At 50.9% G+C, this 16,834-nt stretch overlaps 7 protein-coding genes across 7 annotated transcripts; 5 read left to right on the forward strand and 2 right to left on the reverse strand.

Moving 5' to 3' along the window:
* Positions 1 to 1,108: 1,108 nt before the first annotated feature.
* CC1G_05819 (hypothetical protein) lies at positions 1,109 to 1,744 on the forward strand (the record flags this gene model as incomplete). Its single annotated transcript, XM_001834630.1, has 2 exons — positions 1,109 to 1,182; positions 1,237 to 1,744. The coding sequence occupies 2 exons, from the start codon at positions 1,109 to 1,111 to the stop codon at positions 1,742 to 1,744; spliced, it is 582 nt and encodes a 193-aa protein (XP_001834682.1).
* An 807-nt stretch (positions 1,745 to 2,551) lies between these two features.
* On the forward strand, positions 2,552 to 3,392 carry CC1G_05820 (hypothetical protein; the record flags this gene model as incomplete). The annotated part of the gene is made up of 2 exons (XM_001834631.1): positions 2,552 to 2,625; positions 2,696 to 3,392. 2 exons carry the CDS (start codon positions 2,552 to 2,554, stop codon positions 3,390 to 3,392), a joined length of 771 nt encoding a protein of 256 aa, XP_001834683.1.
* A 736-nt stretch (positions 3,393 to 4,128) lies between these two features.
* CC1G_05821 (hypothetical protein) lies at positions 4,129 to 4,883 on the forward strand (the record flags this gene model as incomplete). The annotated part of the gene is made up of 2 exons (XM_001834632.1): positions 4,129 to 4,205; positions 4,265 to 4,883. 2 exons carry the CDS (start codon positions 4,129 to 4,131, stop codon positions 4,881 to 4,883), a joined length of 696 nt encoding a protein of 231 aa, XP_001834684.1.
* A 1,464-nt stretch (positions 4,884 to 6,347) lies between these two features.
* CC1G_05822 (spermine transporter) lies at positions 6,348 to 8,434 on the forward strand (the record flags this gene model as incomplete). The annotated part of the gene is made up of 9 exons (XM_001834633.1): positions 6,348 to 6,682; positions 6,734 to 6,802; positions 6,853 to 6,939; positions 6,988 to 7,170; positions 7,221 to 7,354; positions 7,409 to 7,648; positions 7,696 to 7,811; positions 7,860 to 7,975; positions 8,026 to 8,434. The coding sequence occupies 9 exons, from the start codon at positions 6,348 to 6,350 to the stop codon at positions 8,432 to 8,434; spliced, it is 1,689 nt and encodes a 562-aa protein (XP_001834685.1).
* Positions 8,435 to 9,857: 1,423 nt separating this feature from the next.
* On the forward strand, positions 9,858 to 11,306 carry CC1G_05824 (hypothetical protein; the record flags this gene model as incomplete). Its single annotated transcript, XM_001834635.2, has 5 exons — positions 9,858 to 10,035; positions 10,090 to 10,187; positions 10,247 to 10,290; positions 10,355 to 10,790; positions 10,841 to 11,306. Exons 1-5 carry the CDS (start codon positions 9,898 to 9,900, stop codon positions 11,304 to 11,306), a joined length of 1,182 nt encoding a protein of 393 aa, XP_001834687.1. The 5' UTR covers positions 9,858 to 9,897.
* A 394-nt stretch (positions 11,307 to 11,700) lies between these two features.
* On the reverse strand, positions 11,701 to 13,561 carry CC1G_05825 (membrane protein; the record flags this gene model as incomplete). The annotated part of the gene is made up of 6 exons (XM_001834636.1): positions 11,701 to 11,832; positions 11,876 to 11,932; positions 12,051 to 12,979; positions 13,080 to 13,220; positions 13,281 to 13,441; positions 13,509 to 13,561. The coding sequence occupies 6 exons, from the start codon at positions 13,559 to 13,561 to the stop codon at positions 11,701 to 11,703; spliced, it is 1,473 nt and encodes a 490-aa protein (XP_001834688.1).
* Positions 13,562 to 13,975: 414 nt separating this feature from the next.
* Positions 13,976 to 16,189, reverse strand: CC1G_05826 (aldehyde dehydrogenase). Its single transcript, XM_001834637.2, has 10 exons — positions 16,001 to 16,189; positions 15,915 to 15,928; positions 15,620 to 15,820; positions 15,464 to 15,567; positions 15,333 to 15,411; positions 14,908 to 15,277; positions 14,685 to 14,853; positions 14,413 to 14,629; positions 14,171 to 14,351; positions 13,976 to 14,113 (listed from the first exon to the last, which is right to left on the reverse strand). Exons 1-10 carry the CDS (start codon positions 16,117 to 16,119, stop codon positions 14,065 to 14,067), a joined length of 1,503 nt encoding a protein of 500 aa, XP_001834689.1. The 5' UTR covers positions 16,120 to 16,189; the 3' UTR covers positions 13,976 to 14,064.
* Positions 16,190 to 16,834: the final 645 nt, after the last annotated feature.

Below are 16,834 nucleotides of genomic sequence, written 5' to 3' on the forward strand. Positions count from 1 at the left end.
ATGCACGTTCGTGCATTTACTTTAGTGCACCGGCCGCGATGACTCTGATGGTCTCCCCTTCATCATTTTGCAATACCTCATGCTACTAGGCCTAGGTCTAGTGTACTGCCTTCTTTTATATAGTAGTATGGTCGTCATGTACTTCATTTTATATGATGATCACGGCGACCTCGGATACTGCGCGCGGGGGATGCCTGATTGGACTGCGTATATCAATTTGACAATGGTAACGGAACAGGGTTCATCTCGGGGTGTGGAAGTTGTTTGGGCATGGAAACGCTGGGATGAAAAACAAGGAAGAGAAACGACGTCTTACTGCGGCTTAGCGCTGGCCCCTCAGATTCAAACGTGCACTATAATGATGGGTGGAGAAAACGACATAGGTTGAGCGCTCGGCTGAACGAACGCGCCGAACCTGAAGAAGTCTAAATCGTCACCTCCATCTATATACCCCAAATTCGAAGCCGAAACAGGGAATGGAAGAGCTTGAAGTTTCCAGCACTCTGACGGTTAAGGCAGAGCCGGGCGGTGACAGCCTGCGACTCCGTCGGAAAATAAAAGCCTGTATCCGTTTCCTTTGGAAACTATGCTTAGAACAGGGAAGTCTCTGCTGCTATGGAATTGTGCGATTCCGAGATACTAGTAGCGGCCAGGTGTAGTGGCCCATTGTGAAGGTCGCTTCCGTAATTGCAACGATTCTATCTTTGCATCTCGGTTCGTTGTTAACTTCCCGCCCATGATTATATTCTACTCCCAGTTCCTATGACATAAAGTACGTGCTGCCATTGATTTATAAGAGAACACTGCCTATGTGTTTAGTTGCTATTCAATGGGGTAGTCTGGCCGTCGTTTCATCTCCTCATTCTAGGACCCGAAGGCGATAGTCCCTCGACTCAATGCACCCGGAATCTTGGTAGAATCTGAAAGCAATCCGTAAATGGGATGTTCGCAGGATTGCGTGCATATATATGAGCGCCCCGCTCTACAAGCTGTCTGTATCTCTTCCCATTCTTTCCCCCAACGATTTATCCTTTCCTTGACCTCCACTCTTATTACCTCCGCTCTTATTACCCAACACCATCCCAGCTTACCTGTCACGAACATCGTAATGAAGTGTACTAGTCACGCCTGCGTCTTCACTGCCTTCTTGGCTGCCGCTTCTTCCGTTCTTGCTTCCGACATGTCAGTCCTACCAGATTCGCCCTATGAACAGACACTGACTTGACCCTTCACTAGCACTCACGACGACCTCTCAGCGCGGGCCGCTGATGTTTTCGAAGGAACTCTCTCAGCCAGAAGCAACGCTCTCTTTGACGACGTCGAGTCGCGCTCTCCCGATCCGCTATTCTTCCTGCCCGCACTAATAGGAACAGTCGCCCGAGTGGGCGCCCAGGTAGGCGCTAGGGTCGGCGCTCGCGTCGGCGGTAGGGCTGGTGCCAAAGCCGCTGCCAAAAAGGGTGCCAAGAAAGGGGCTAAGAAAGGTGCCAAAGAGGGTGGAAAACAGGGCGGCGAGGCTGCCCATAAACGTCATCAGCAGAAGAAGAACGAGAAGAAGAAGCGGGATTTTGAAGATGGATGGGAGCTTGAGATGAGGGCGCTCGATGGGTTCGCGGAGGAGTTTGCGGAGGTTGTGACGAGGGAGTTCATGGAGAGCTGGAGTGATTTGGTGGAGAGGGGTGTCTCTGAAGGGGCAGTTGAGGATGTTTTTGTGAGGGCGCTTGCTGAGTGGGACGAGCTGGATTAACTACGTCCTCACGATCCGTTAACCATTGCTCCTTGACCGTCTAAATTATCCTATATATATATATGTATACACAAAGTTGTATAATGTATCACGTACTTGACGCCACTGAAGGGCTATACTTCGGTTAGACGCAGAGTCATGATATCAGTCGGTCGATGTTCCCACAGTCAACGCTGGGCGCTTAGTCGTTGTTGAAATTCTGACGCCTACCCCTCGAAAATACACCTTAGCTCGGTGTTATCGACAGCCAGAAGCAGAAAATACCTGATGACCCAATCCATTGTAATTTGAATGATAGAGGTCATCAATTCTTTTGTACGGCCAATAGAATGGTAGGTATGAAGTAGTACGACCCAAGGCTATACTCAGAGTGCACACGGGCTCGACAATATCGGCGTGTACTGTCGCTGCACCCATACAGTTACATCTCTTGGCACTGATCATATTCTCCTTCTAAGTTCTCGCTGATATCTACTCCCCATATTTGGCCCACCTTGCAGCCAATAGCCGCTTTATCTAGAGCGGGAACAGCGCGCGGTTCTTCGGGGCGTCCACACTCAACGTTATCGGTTTTCCAATGTGGGCGAGTGCTCGTACACCAGCTGAGGCTACGTAGTATGTAAGGGCAGGTTCTCGTTATATGTATAAATTCTCTTTACGGATTCCAGTAGGGATTCAAACCCACCTCTTTCAGTTTTTGCTCTCCTCTCTCGAAAAACGAGATAGCACTCGTTTCAGTGATACTTTCCCGACGATCTTACGAACCATCATCTGGCCCGACCCAGCATATTCACCACCATCGACGTCATGAGGTCCTATCGCATTGTGTACGCCGTTGGAGCAGCCCTGGTGATTGCCCCGACGGCTCTAGGAGTCGAAGTGTAAGCACTGATACTTTTATATGCCATAGGCCCGGGTTCAGTTGTGAATGAATAATGATCTCTACTCTAGAGTAGCAGCAAGCGAAGAACTCTCAGCGCGGGACGCTGATATCTTAGAAGACCTCTTAGCTCGCGACATCGACATTTTCGAGGAAGCACTCGCCGCCAGAGGCGCAGATCTGTTCGACGAGATCAGCGCCCGCGAGCCGGAGCCATTATTTTTCCTTGCAGCGCTTCCTGCCCTTGCGGCTAAAGCAGCAGTAGCTGCCAAAGCTGCTGTAGCGACAAAGGCTATCGTCGCAAAAGCTGTGATCGCCAAGACTGGCGCTGCCGCCGCGAAGATTGGAGCCAAGGTCGGGGCCAAAGTGGGGTTGAAGGTCGGAGCGAAGGTGGGGTCGAAGGGACTCCTAAAGGTTGGCGCTAAGAAGGCTACTGTGGTTGCAAAGAAGGCTGGTGTAAAGGCCATGAAGAGCGCACCCAAGAAAGTCGGAAAACACATTACAATGAACCGTGGCAACCGCAACCAGCGTAAGAAGAAGAGGGAATTCTCGGATGGGTGGGAACTTGACACTCGAGAACTCGATGTATTCGAAGGTGTGCTCGATGCACGAGAACTTGACGCATTTGCGGAGAGGATCTCTGATGTTGTTGCAAGGCAGGTTATGGACTCCGTGAACTGGGCAGAGGTAGTAGAGCGAGGTCTCTCAGGCGATGCACTCTCAGATTTGCTTGAAAGGTCACTCGGTGACCTCGACGAGCTCGATTAGTTTACTACTATGATCAGAGTTCATTATTATGCTCACTTATCCTCTTATCTATTGTAACGTCGTAGCTTACTCTCTGTACTTAGATGTTGGCCACGCAATTGTGTAGGGGCGTTTGGTTCTATTCATAGCGCAATTCCATAGGCAGCCCTCCTGAGCCCATGCAGGTTCATCCCATTTGGCCTAGAGGATAAACGTCTAACCAAGCTCGCCGCCCGAGTCTGCGATTCCGAGTCAGCGCCCATCCGTGGAATGATGAGACGACCTGATGCCCACATGCCAAAATCAAGTTGAACGATACCATCGTGAAATTGTCGGGGTAGAAATCGAGCGCCAGTGAGACCCTTCACTCAACTGTCATAGTATCTGTCCCAACTCCAGCTACCAGACAAACTAGCACGGACTTGGAGTCGACTCAGTTGTCGATAGGAGGGGCTGTGACTTTTTTGTGGGCTCGAAGACGTCAACCAACCCACATCGAATGGGCGGTCGTGGGCATCATCTTTTCAGATAAGTCCGTAAGTTGACGATGTTTTCGTTCAAGCCACTGCCTTGTACCGCTTCGGTCGGTACGATTACCACATATACATATGGGTGGTAGTACAGCGCATCTCCCCTCCTACGCTTGTGGGTCCAACTTGAAGGGATTACACGCAATATATAGTGCCTGAAGATTTTTTTCAAACGGTGTTCCCCACAGACCAAGCTCCATTCTCTTAACTCCTAGCTAGCTATAGTTATGAGGTACTCAGAATCTGTACCAGCGCTAGTGGCTGTACTCTTATTAAGCGCCCAAGCATCGGCCGCGACCGACCTGTACGTACCTTCGTTGAAGCAACTCACCTGATTCGCTGAACTTGGTGCTTCATTTGTAGCGACTACGGCAGTGAAACAATAGCACGGGGCGCTAGCGCCCTCGAAGACCTGGTTGCTCGAGATGACATGTTGGGCGATATTTTGGCGCGGGACGCCGATTTCCTCGAAGAGCTCCTGATCAGAGAGGTCATATTTGATCACCTCGATGCTCGCGATCCTATCTTTGGAGCAGCCATTGCAGCTATGAAGTCACTTGTCGGCCTGGGTAGCAGTATCGCAGGGGCGGCCAAGACGGCGGTTGGGGTAGCCAAAGGAGCCGCTGGTGCAGCCAAGTCGTCTGGCTTAACATCCAAGAGCCTTCAAAAGGCTGCAGCAAAGAGTATAAGTCGACCCAAACCCAAGAATCAGGCCCCACCGAGCAACAACAACAATAATAACAACAACCGGCCGAAGCCAGCAGCGCCGCCCAACCCAGCACCGAAACCAAGGAATAGAAAGAAAAAGAAGAAGAACAACAGGAGGAAGAAACGCGCTTTCGAAGATGATTGGGAAGAGCTTGTTTACAGAGAGGTCACTGCCTCTCTGGACCTGGATGATGTCGCACAGCGGGATGTTTCGAACGACGAGGTGTACGACATTCTTCGGCGAGCCTATGACAACTCGGATGACATAGATTAGACCGACCCCGCCACTTGCAGAGGCGGGCACCTTCGCACTTTGGACACATCTACAGTGTTTATTACCGCCTCTTGGCAGGCGCTGACACCTTTGTCACACTAGCTACTTTATACGTTCTTCTATCGACCGATGATGTTAAGTTGACCACGTGCCAATGAACTGAGAGCCGACGCTCACCTGTATTCGTGCGGCTCTTCAAGCTTCAAGCTTCAAAGCTTCCAGGCCTGGAGGCGTTCGTCCCGGGGGAACTCACATTATCGTCGATCGAATGAATGTATCTAACTTGTTTGTTTAACCCTGTCAGCATATAATATCATCAATTTCTCTTTCTGCGAAGTGGATCGGGGCCAGAGACTTGGGTGGGTCCTTGGCAATCGAAAAGGGAATGAAAGCAACCCAAAGCGGCGTTGAAGTCAGCCTACGGCAGTCCGACTCCACTCGGCCTAACATGGAACTCTGCCTCCGTCCCCATGTATCTCATTTAGAACCACTCATGCACACTCACAACACTAATAGGGCTTGAGCTTATCCACCCAACTCGTATTGTGCCCAGGTTCATCATTTTGTACTCTCAGTACGCGGCTTCTTCAAGGTCGTTCATTGCCGATGCTACCGTGACCGCGACCGAGCTGTCGGGCGTGTCCGCCTGGATCGTACCCTGCACTGATTCATGATATGTAGTAGCTGATAGCAGCGTGCGATGACGACATTTTTGGAAAGTCTGAAGAAAATACACTCTTTGGTCTCACATCGTGCAGCATCCAACGTTCAAATGGGATGTACAGGGAAGCATTCCGTACAGATAGGTCGCATTAACCCTTTGCCTTCCTGTAAATTCGACCAGATCAAGAAGGTCTGCGATGTCTGGTTTTCCTTCCACAAGGGCACGGCAGAAAATAGGCAGAAACTTAGGTGCGCACTGCGCGACGGTCTCTTATCCGCGCAACACGGCGGGAGAGTTTCCTGACGGGGTTCCCCGTTTTGATATCATCGGCGATCAAGAAAAACAAGTGATCAGTGATCGGAATCTTTAGACCAATCCAGTATCCGACCGCAACAAGCTGGCTTTGCTTTCTGCCTCCATGACGCTTCCACTCGGAGACGCTGTAGAGACCAACACTGTTCATTGAGGGGTAAGATATTACGACCACACTTTCGCATGCTAAAGACCTTACTTCTCCCAAACAGAATTCATGGGTTTCTAGTAGATCAATCCTGTGGGGCTTGCAATAACGAATATGGCGTCAATCCCGGACAGGGTTATCGTTAAACCGCCTATGACTGTCAGCTCTTACTTGCAATATTTACGATGCCGACAGCGTCGTACTCGACGAGATATAAAGGGCGGAAAATGTTGCAGGAACGCAAGCTCTTCTTGCTATTCAGGCTGGTACCCGTCCTGTACCCTGGTGGATTGGGATTCTCTGCATTTTACTTCGATTTTCCCCTCCTTGTATTATCACCATGCCATCCGAACCCATAGAAGCTGCACTTTTTACCGTTCCTCCTGCGCTCAGCCACGAGCAAGAAGAGCGGTTGCGTACCCTCGACCGAGAAGGCCCACTCGTTCTCACCACCACTTCCTCGAACGACCTTTCTACCACCCCCACAGCACACCACCCTCTTGAACGTGTTTCCACCCGCGGAACACAGAATTTCTCGCATCCGGACGAGAAGAAGGATGTCCAAGTTACCGTTAATCAGCTTTCCGACATCCACGAACGGGAGGGTTTCAAAATTGTCAAGTTCGAACCAGGCACCGGCGAAGACCCACGAGAGTGGAGTAAAGGAAAGAAATGGTGCGCCTCTAGTCTTCCGTGGCCTCTACATTTTTCTCATTCCCATTCCAGGTTTGTCACCGTCTCCTCATCCCTTCTATGTCTGGCTGTCGCTCTCGGTAGTTCAATCATCACCGGAGAGTGAGTCCTTTCTTTCCCCATCTACGCTCACCTTCTGAACCTGCGACTAGCATGGGTGGGCCCACGAGAGAATTCGGAAACACACAAGTCATTACCAACCTCACAGTAACATGTTTCGTCATCGGCTTTGGTGTTGGGTGAGTCTTCATCTGCTTCTCAGGGACCAGTGTCTCATCGGCCTGCAGCCCGCTGTTCCTCGCGCCTCTGTCAGAAATCTTCGGTCGAACGCCTATATATTCGTTATCCATGTTTTTGTTCTTCATCTTCACCCTCCCGTCAGCCCTCGCCAAGAACATCGCAACCCTCGTGGTCTCTCGCCAGATTGCAGGTTTAGCCGCCAGTGCCCCTGTATGTAACGTTGGTGGAAGGTAAATCATCCCGAGCCCCTTCCACGGAACGAAACTGAACGGTTTTCTAGCATTGCCGATGTGTGGGACGTGAAGGATCGTGGCGCCCCAATGGCCTTGTTCTCTGGCACTTTGTTCATTGGTCCTTGCTTGGGTCCCATGATTGGAGGATGGATCGGTGAACGTGCTGGTTGGAGATGGATCTGTGCGTAACTGCCCTCGTGTTGCTCGCGATGGATGGCTCAATTTTGCTTTGTAGACTGGGTCCTCTTTGCGCTAGTTGGCGCTTCATGGCTTTTGACCCTGTTCATGCCTGAGAGTCTTGCACCTGTCATTCTGCGACGCAAAGCCGAGCGACTCAGGAAGGAAACCGGCGACGACACGTACCAGACTTTGGAAGAGCTCGAGCGACTACCTTTCAAGGAGGTTCTTAAGATTGCCCTCATCAGACCATTCATTATGCTGTTCACCGAGCCTATCGTCATCTTCATGAGCATCTGTGAGTCCCTGCCCCATCTCGCTATTGACTATACTCATTCTTTGCAGACCTTTCCTTCGTCTACAGTTTGTTGTACCTCATGTTCTTCGCTTTCCCAATCGCCTTCACGGAGATCCGAGGTTGGGGAGAGGGTATCACTGGTGTCGCGTTCGTCAGTATTATGGTGAGTGTCGTATCTTCCCTTCCTGTTTCTCCTCTAATCCCCTTGAAGATTGGAATCTTCCTCGCCGGTTTGTTTATCCCTCTCAACGAGAAAACGTACCGCGAAGCTACCAAGTATGGATCTTTCCCTGAAGCACGATTATACCCGATGATGTGGGGCGCATTGTATGTGTTCGAGCCTTGCTCCTTCTCTTCCGTTCCTAACATGCTGTTAGCCTCATGCCAGCGGCCCTGTTCATGTTCGCGTTCACCGGTGCTTACGAACATGTACACTGGATAGGCGTTTGTATCTCCGGCACATGCTTCGGTTTCGCCATGATTCTCCTCTACGTCTCCGCCAACTCCTACATCGTTGACTCGTACTCCAACTTCGCTGCAACCGCCATGGCTGCCAAAACCTTCCTACGGTCTGAGATTGGCGCTATGATTCCCCTGTTCTCCACCCCGATGTTCCACAACATGGGCTTCCAGTACGCCGGTCTATTGCTTGCCCTGGTCGCTGTGGCCATCTCGCCCATGCCTTTCGTGTTCTACTTCTACGGCGAGAAGATTAGGGCACGGTCCAAGCGAGCAACGCAAGATGTCCGAAAACGGGAGCCTTCAAGCTTCGTCTCAGAAAAGTAGAGCAGTGGTTGGTAGAGCGGGTGCCATAGAGTAACGTCATTCATGAACTATCCACTTAATTACATAGTATACTAATCATCAAGTCCCTTCATGCTATCGTTTGTTCTCCTGTGGTTTCGGCCTACATTAATCTATGTTCGTTCCTATATCAAACAGCTTTCGCCAGATCGCCGTCTGATTCGTGACGTTTTCATAAGACGGCACTTAATAACTAACCTCAGATTAAATCCCTTCTTTCATCAACCTTTCATGACCACATCCTTTCTAATGCCCAGGGGGGCTGTCGAATATTGACGTAGCCGCCCAACTTCAACTGGCTGCTGTGAGTTTGTTTCCCGCTTAGCCCCGGTGTCGGACGACAGGCTGGAGATTCCCATGTTCTGTCTTCGCACTGTTCGCAGCCCTCTAAGGCACGTCAGGGATGTCTGTCAGGTCCAGATAGGTCTTTTGGGACGTCCGGCACTGGTTAAGATCCCTTCTTTGTGCATGGTGCTTCTCTTTGCTGAACCGATGTCCTACAGGCCCTTGCACCACCTATCACCGTCCTGTCTTCCTTTCGTTTGTGACATCCGATAGCCGATGTGAGCTGAACCGAACGGCGACTCCAAGGTGGACCTTTGAAATTGACAGAGTAAAGACTTTCCAAACCGAAAACGTTCGAAGCAACCCGCCTCAAACCCAGTGGTACGATATAACCGTTATCTTTAGACCACTGACTACCCCATGACCTTGACATTTTGGCAAGTTGAACGTTACTTGGAAATAGAGAAAGCACTCCATTCGCCATGGGCTGAAGGATATGGATGTCTACCATCTCCGCTTTCATACTTACTTCCTTGGGCTCCTCCAAGTAGGTAAGTATTTATTTCAGGATCCACCTTTGAACTCCAAAGGTCAACTGATTATTATTCAAGTGGAGACAACTGTCGTGAAGCTGAACACCTGAACATCGGTTATTAGGAGGCATTTGTCACTGTCTACACCCATTGGCAGCTCAATCGCCGGATGCAACCCTGAGTCTCCCTCCGAAGATGCAGCGACTACTTGGTTCATTGACTCTTGATTGGCTCTGCGATCGGACGTGCAACCTCAGCGCAGGCAGTCTAAACCCAACCCAGCACCCCGTTGCGTCTGGTATAGGTGCTACCACCATGACCTTCTAACTTTAGAACGGTAAGATTATTACACCAGGCCGCATTCACACCGTCTAACTCGGCGGTTAATTGACAGCACGCTTTCCCATCCAGTGTCGTCGTTCCTGCGGTTACGCCACCGACATCTGTGAAGTGTGAAACTGTCGCTATTTACGACATCAAATTCCACTTTAACGGTGCTACTACTGGGGTTGGCGTATTGAGGGAATGCTTTATTAGTGACCGCGGTCTTCCTGTCGGCACTGGTTGTGCTCCCCCACCACCACCGCCCGCATCACTTCCCTCTCCTTAACGGCTCCTTCGACGACAATGGCTGCTCCCCCCACTGATGGCTTCCCTGCTTCCGAGTTTCCTGTTCTCAACCCGCTCGCGCCCATGGCGTATCTACCACCAGATATCGGTCGCGAGACCCAAGTGGCGGGTCACATCATTTCCGGAACATTGGCTGTGCGTTGCATTCCCTCTTACAACGCCACGAATTCTCTTCTAACTCTCCTTCAGGTCTTGATCTGGGACGTTCTCAACAACATTCCTTCGGATTATCGACTTCTCACTCAGTACCGTATTCGACTGCCGACAATCACTTACTTTCTATCACGGTGAGCTCCGAGATGGACTCGCGATCAGCCGCAACCTTGACGATCGATGCTTCGAATAGGTTTTGCTCTCTGGTATATGTGCTCTGGAGCTCAATATATTACAGTCAGTCTACATCTACATACTGCAACAAATCCCAACCTCTCAAACTGACCGATTGTCCTGGTAGCTGGACCTGTCGGCAACTGCTTCAAGAACGAGAAAGGCCTGGGAGCCTTCTACCCAGCTTCGGTCTCCCTTTCAGCCCTCCTCTTCTTCTTCCGAGTGCGGATAGTATACGAGGGGCACAAATGGATCGTCGGGTTCTTCTTTTTCATGTGGCTGGCGGTCGTTGGTGGCACCCTTACCGTGGGGTTCGGCGTTACGGGGGTCCACATTGGGCCAACCAACTACTGCTTAAACGCGAAGGTCGAAGATTATGTCGCAGCAGCGGCTCTCATCCCCTTAATTTACGACACCTCGGTTTTCTTGGCCATCACGTATCGTCTTGCAGCCAGCTCGCATCTCGCTGCTCACAAGAAGGGAGGATGGTGGGCGAGGATCTCTGGAGACTACCTCCCCGGTGTCTCTCGTGGCCTATTGAAGGACGGACAGACCTATTACATGTGAGATCCCCCGAACTGTGGAAACCATACAGTACTGATCTTTTACTCAGGGTCACCGTGTTCTCCAACTTGCTCACCGTCATCATGATCTACATGTCTTCTCTCCCCGCCACCTACCGAACCATCTTCAGCGCGCCCAACATCATGCTCATCAACGTCATGGCCTGCCGCGTCTTCAGACACACCAAATTCGCCGCCTTCAGGGAGTCCACATTCACAAACTCCACCTCCCTCGCCACAAACATCAAGAACGCCGCCATGCTCCCCGTCCATTTCCGCCATACGGTGACAGGAAACGGAATCGAAGAGACCACGACGGACGTCATCGACCTCAAGCAGAAACACTCCTCGAGTGACTACAAGTCACCTGCTACGCCCTACTCTGGGGCAAGCTCAGGCTTTGGTATCGAATTTACGAGGCCTGCAGAAGAGCATGCGAGAGAGGATAGGATAACCGGTTATCCGCCTCATTACCCATCGATCCGCAAGTATCCAAGCTCAGACACTCGTTTCTGAACGTGCTCCGATAGGCTGTATTTTATAATTTATGTATCATAGGCCTTTAAGCTGTAATCTCATAATTTCCCAAGCAGCGGACTCATTGCGGAGGTAGTCTTGGCGCCAGGTTTGGGACCTGCGATAGACGCCTTGGCTGTTGTGACTTAAGCGCCCAGCTTTGTAACGACTGCGCACGAATTACAACAGCCTATCCCAGATTATGGCGATTATAGGATACCCGGTCATGTTGCCTACGAGGTTCCTGACTCGGAGATTCTAGGCCTTCATCGTAGGTTATAGGCGGCTATGATCAACTTGAGACGTCCGAAACGACGATCTCGAAACCCATGAATTCGTGAATTGTACCCATCAAAGAAGAACAAAGTCTAAGTATATGTGCGGAGATGATAAACTAGAATAGGAGCTGTATGGTGTAAGCAGTAAGTGCAGTCATGGAAAAGAACATGAGGATGTATTGGGGAATCAAGAATGCTGACAGGTGTTCTGCGCTCCCAGTGCCGCTGTACACTTGGGTGAGATAAACCTGTAAAGAAGTCGAGTCAGATAGGTCTTTCTTTATGGGATACCGAGACGGAAAGGTGGATAGTACCTGCGTAGTTGCTGTAGGCAAGCACGAGCAGAATCTATATGCATCAAATTGTCAGCTCATGCACCACCGATAACATCAAACCGAAAGAAAAAAGCTCACATGCAAACGAATCGAAGCACTCGATCATGTTCAGGTATTACACCCCCACGCACCAGTCCTTGGACAATGAGAACTCCAAGGATCGGCATGATAAGCAGCTTCGCCACAGCCAGCGACGAGATTGCGCCCAAAGGCAGCGCCTTCCACTGATTCCTCGGAACGTTCAGCCTCGCTAGAGCAGAGCCCAGACAGATCAAACCAAGTGGTACGGAAGCCGCGCCAATGAAGATAGTCGCGTCCATGACGAAAGCGAGAGGAGGGAGCCCATCAGGCGCGGAAGGCATGTCCACCCCCGCTACCGGGACGAACAGCGCCTTGAGTTTTGGGACGAGGGAGATGGGGAGTGCGACGCAGATAGCAATCGAAGGTGGGGATAATAGTCCTCGGACGAAATCTCGAACTTGGGCGAGAATGAGTTTTAGCTTCCCTGGTGGCTTCGGGGAAGCGGGTTCGTGAACGTTACAGTTGAGAGCCTGAGGATCAGAATCGTCTTTTGGAGTAGCGGTGTTGGCGATGACGGTATTGTCGATAGTATCCTGTCGCGAAATGAAGCCCAAATCGCTGGGAGGAGAGGAATCGTCTCCTATCCGAGGTGGCTTCTCGGCGACGGAGTCCTGAATCGTCGATCGGCGAAGCTGAAGTGTGGGAGGTGAATTCAAGTTAGCTTCGCTTCCTGTAACGGCAGCAGGGGAACTCGAGCTCGAATCGCGTTCTTCCCACTTCTCCTCGTCGTGAGGTTTTGAGCGGCATCGACGCGACCACGACAGGAGCACGGTGCGCTTCGCCCTAAGTTCATCCTGTACTTCTTCATGCTCTACTTCCGGTCCTTCATAGTCTTTCGCTATCCACCGGTGTCCTCCCATCGGGAAGAGCGAAACGGTGAAGACCAGGATGAACACAGAAATGTAGGCCACAGAAAGATCCTGGTCCGTGGCGGCATTGAAGGGAGCAGCCGCCGTGACGCTCATAATGACCGACGTCGCTAGAGATATTAAACGGAGTCAGCCAATGTGGAAAGACCTTGGGAGTCCCTTGATGCGGGAAGAAACACGTTCTCCGCCAGCATCGAACTTTGTACGTACGTATGTCGCCAACGTTTCCCCAACCTCCGGCTACCAGTATCCCATTCCGAAACCGATGGGGAACCCAGAAGAATTGCTTGATAATCCAAGCAGAAGCGATCCCCATGATCTCGTACAGAGATGCCACAAGAACCAGGGGTCCTATCCGTAGAGCAACTTTAGCCGATATTTGGAAAAGAAGGTCTCATTCTGTTCACTCACCAAATGCGCGGATATTATCCGCATTGAATGAAGGTACAATCTTCGAAAAGAGAAGACATGGAATGGCGATGTACAAAATAACCTGACTGGCGCCTCGCGCTGCAACCAGAGGAAAGATGTCGGCTTTGGTTATGGCATAACCAGCGCCTGCACAAATGATCCTACAAAACCATATTTCTGTCATTAAAACGACCCAAATCGCGCTCAAAAAACCTGGTCCCCACTTACAATCGTAACAACGGTCGAAACGAGATCCAGATGAGCGCTCCAACGGAAAGCATTCCGAAAAAAATTGCCTCTCGAACGCCCCAAACACAAAAAGAGGGTGGACTGGACCTGAACCGCCCACGGAGGGTGGAAAGCCAGAGGAAACCGGGGAGGAAAAAGAGGAAGGAAGGGGAAAGGAGGCGCAAACTGTGGATTCTGACTCCTACCTTTTAATCCTTCTCCAGGCGTTAATTTCAAGTCCGGAAAGCTGGACCAATGACATATACACCACTTATCAGGAACTTGAAGGTCCGGACCGGTTCCTGAAGAACCCCTCGTGCCAAGGGCGTCCACATGCATGGGGACAGGAAACGAACTCCGGGAGAAAAACGGGAAACTTCGCCACGAAGATGGAGAAAACGAAATAAGATTTGACTCCATCTATGACTTCAAAGCTCGCCACGATTGACTTCGAGCAAGTGTTCCAGAAATACAAATGAATTTCGACTTTTGAGTGGGTGAGCTATGATACATCATCCTAAACCTAGAAATACAACTTCCTATTCCTGTTCTTCTTTTACATGACGTGGCCGATGTTGACATGGACAGCCTTGACGTTGGTATAACTAGTGGCCACCGAATCAGCCACTGAGCTTCGAGACAATCAAGAAGGAAAAACTCACTTGTGCAAGGCGTATTCTCCAAGTTCACGACCAATACCGGACTGCTTGAAGCCTCCGAAGGGTACGTTGGCGTGCAGCTGGTTGGCGCAGTTGACCCAGACAGTACCAGCCTGCATCTTGTGGGCAGTTTCAATCGCGCGATTGATGTTCTGGCTGAAGACGGCAGCGGCGAGACCGTAGACTGAAAAGGAGGTTAATGAACCAAAGTCCGAAATGATAGCACTGGCAAAGACGGTACATACCTGTATCGTTGGCCTGTCGAATGACATCGGCCTCGTCTTCGAACTTGATCAAGACACCAACAGGACCGAAAATCTCTTCCCGGACAATCTTCATATCGGGCTTAACGTCGGTGAAGATCGTGGGCTCGATGAAGTAGCCTTCTTGACCATGACGCTTGCCTCCGAGATGGACGGTGGCGCCGTCGGCTTTGCCAGAATCGATGTAGCCCATGATACGCTGCGGATACAGTCAACACAACGTCAATGAAGTGGAAATTAGAAGAACCACGAACATCGTATTGAATTTGAGAAACTTGAGGACCCTGGTCGACTTCGACGCCGAAAGGATCGCCAACCCGGATAGCAGCAGCCTTGGCAGTGAATCGCTTCAAGAACTCGTCGTAGATTCCGGACTGGACGAAGATACGAGAGCCAGCGCAGCATGCTTGGCCGTGGTTCCAGCTGCAAGGCCGATTAGCAAGGTCAAAGTATACTGAAAGTAATAGTTAGACTCACAAGAGTCCGTGAACAGCCCAGTTTACAGCCTGGTCGATATCAGCATCGTTGAAGATGACGTTGGGGCTCTTGCCTCCCAACTCGAGAGTGACGTTCTTGAGGTTGCTCTTCGCAGCGGCTTCCATGATCTTGCGGCCGACGAGGGTGCTGCCGGTGAAGGCGACCTTCTCGATCTTGGGGTGGGAGGAAATGGCTGCTCCGACGGTGTTACCGTAGCCGGTGACAATGTTGACCACGCCGGGAGGGAAGCCAGCTTCTTGGATGAGCGAGCACATGCGGATGGCGGTGAGGGGGGTGAATTCGGAGGGCTTGAGGACGATGGTGTTTCCGGTGGCGAGCGCGGGGCCGATCTTCCATGCCAACATGAGGACTGGAATCTCGTTAAGCTTGCTAGTTTAAAGGGGATGGGATCTTGGGTGACTTACGAGGGAAGTTCCAGGGAATGATCTGGCCAACGACACCGATGGGCTCATGGCGAGTGTAAATGAGCTTCCTCTCGTCGGTCTAGACAACGGGTAAGCTCTTCATCGGCGTTCCGAGAAGTGTATCGACCTACCTCAATAGTTTGACCAGTAATCTTGTCAGCCCATCCCGCGAAGTACTTGATGACGTTAATCGAGAAAGCAACATCGGTTCCCTTGGCCCAGGCGAAAGTCTTGCCTATTCAACAATTATAACAGTGACTCTGGACACTTGCCAAACTAACACATACCGTTATCCGTAGCCTCGATAGCCGCGAGCTCTTCATGGTGCTGTTCCATCAAAGTGGCGAGTTTCCAGAGGAGTTCCGAGCGCTGAGAGCCAGATACATTAAGACCCCAAGTGGTCTCGAACGCCTTCTGCGCAGCTTCAACAGCGAGATCGACATCCTTCTCGACACCCTCAGAGATAGAGGTGATCACTTTCCCGTTGGCTGTTGTTCAAAAGGACGGTGGTCAACACGCGATGAGCAAACTGGCTGACAAAACACAATCGCGAGGGGAAAGAAGATCCGGAATATGACGTACTCGGATTGACGACACTGTGATGCAGATAAGATAACTCGGTCAGCAACTTGGAGGGGACGGTATTGGGGGGCTAACAGGGAACGTACTCGATGGTGGTCTTGTTGGATCCATCGACGAACTGGCCGTTGATGAAGAGACCAGTGTTGAACTCAGTCTTGCCCTTGTAGGCAGGGGTATCCCACTGGTACGAAAAGGTAGAAGGCATCGTAGTTGAACGAAGTCCGGGAGAAGAAGCAAAGTCAAAAGGCAGAGAAGAGGGAAAGTCGAGGAATCAGAGCTCCTGACTGCAGTCTATCGATCCAACCTGTCACTGACTGGCCTTATATACCTCTCTCCACCCTAGACCCCCTGAATGAATAACGCAACCAATCTGAGTAATCCAAAGAATTCCAAGAATCCCGGGGGGTGGTAAGTGCCATACGTACGCAAGCCCTTCCTGCGATCAGTGGGTCATCCGGTCAGCTGGACATACATTCTTGGAAACTGTGGAGGTAGCCGGTCAGACGTTTAGGCCTTCCATAGGTTTCCATAACCTCTTTGGCTAGGAATCGTGGAGGAACGGATAGCCTCGATTGCAGCGCTCCTGATCGTATGGAGAGCAACGGGAGCTTAGCTAGGGGGTTTACCCCGCATTACGATATGAATCGAACCCAAAGTAGGGGGAATGTTCCCTAGAGATTGGCAGTCGGCTTTACAAGAAGCCGTAGCTTTCTCAGTCCCTCTCAGTTCTGTCAAAACGGAACCCGAATGGATCAGTGTTACATGTACAAGCATGGCATTTCGCGTTTAAAGCAAAAGATGAAACAGTTACCGAGATAGATATCAAATTTAGACGCTCATATGAACGCTTTTTGGACCCTCCAGGAGCTGGTCCAGGCTGCGATGGTGGTGGTTTGTGGTAAAAGAAAACAGGTCACCAA

The sequence above is a fragment of the Coprinopsis cinerea genome (assembly GCF_000182895.1).
Source record: "Coprinopsis cinerea okayama7#130 chromosome 12 map unlocalized cont3.12, whole genome shotgun sequence".
Lineage (NCBI taxonomy): Eukaryota > Fungi > Basidiomycota > Agaricomycetes > Agaricales > Psathyrellaceae > Coprinopsis > Coprinopsis cinerea.

Coding starts and splice junctions, on each gene's coding strand:
- CC1G_05826 (XM_001834637.2), bottom strand. CDS start 16,119: ATGCCTTCTACCTTTTCGTACCAGTGGGATACCCCTGCCTACAAGGGC. Junction 15,278..15,332: donor CATTCCCTGGAACTTCCCTC/GTAAGTCACCCA, acceptor ACGAGATTCCAG/TCCTCATGTTGGCATGGAAG. Junction 14,630..14,684: donor TTTCTCAAATTCAATACGAT/GTTCGTGGTTCT, acceptor CTGTATCCGCAG/CGTATCATGGGCTACATCGA.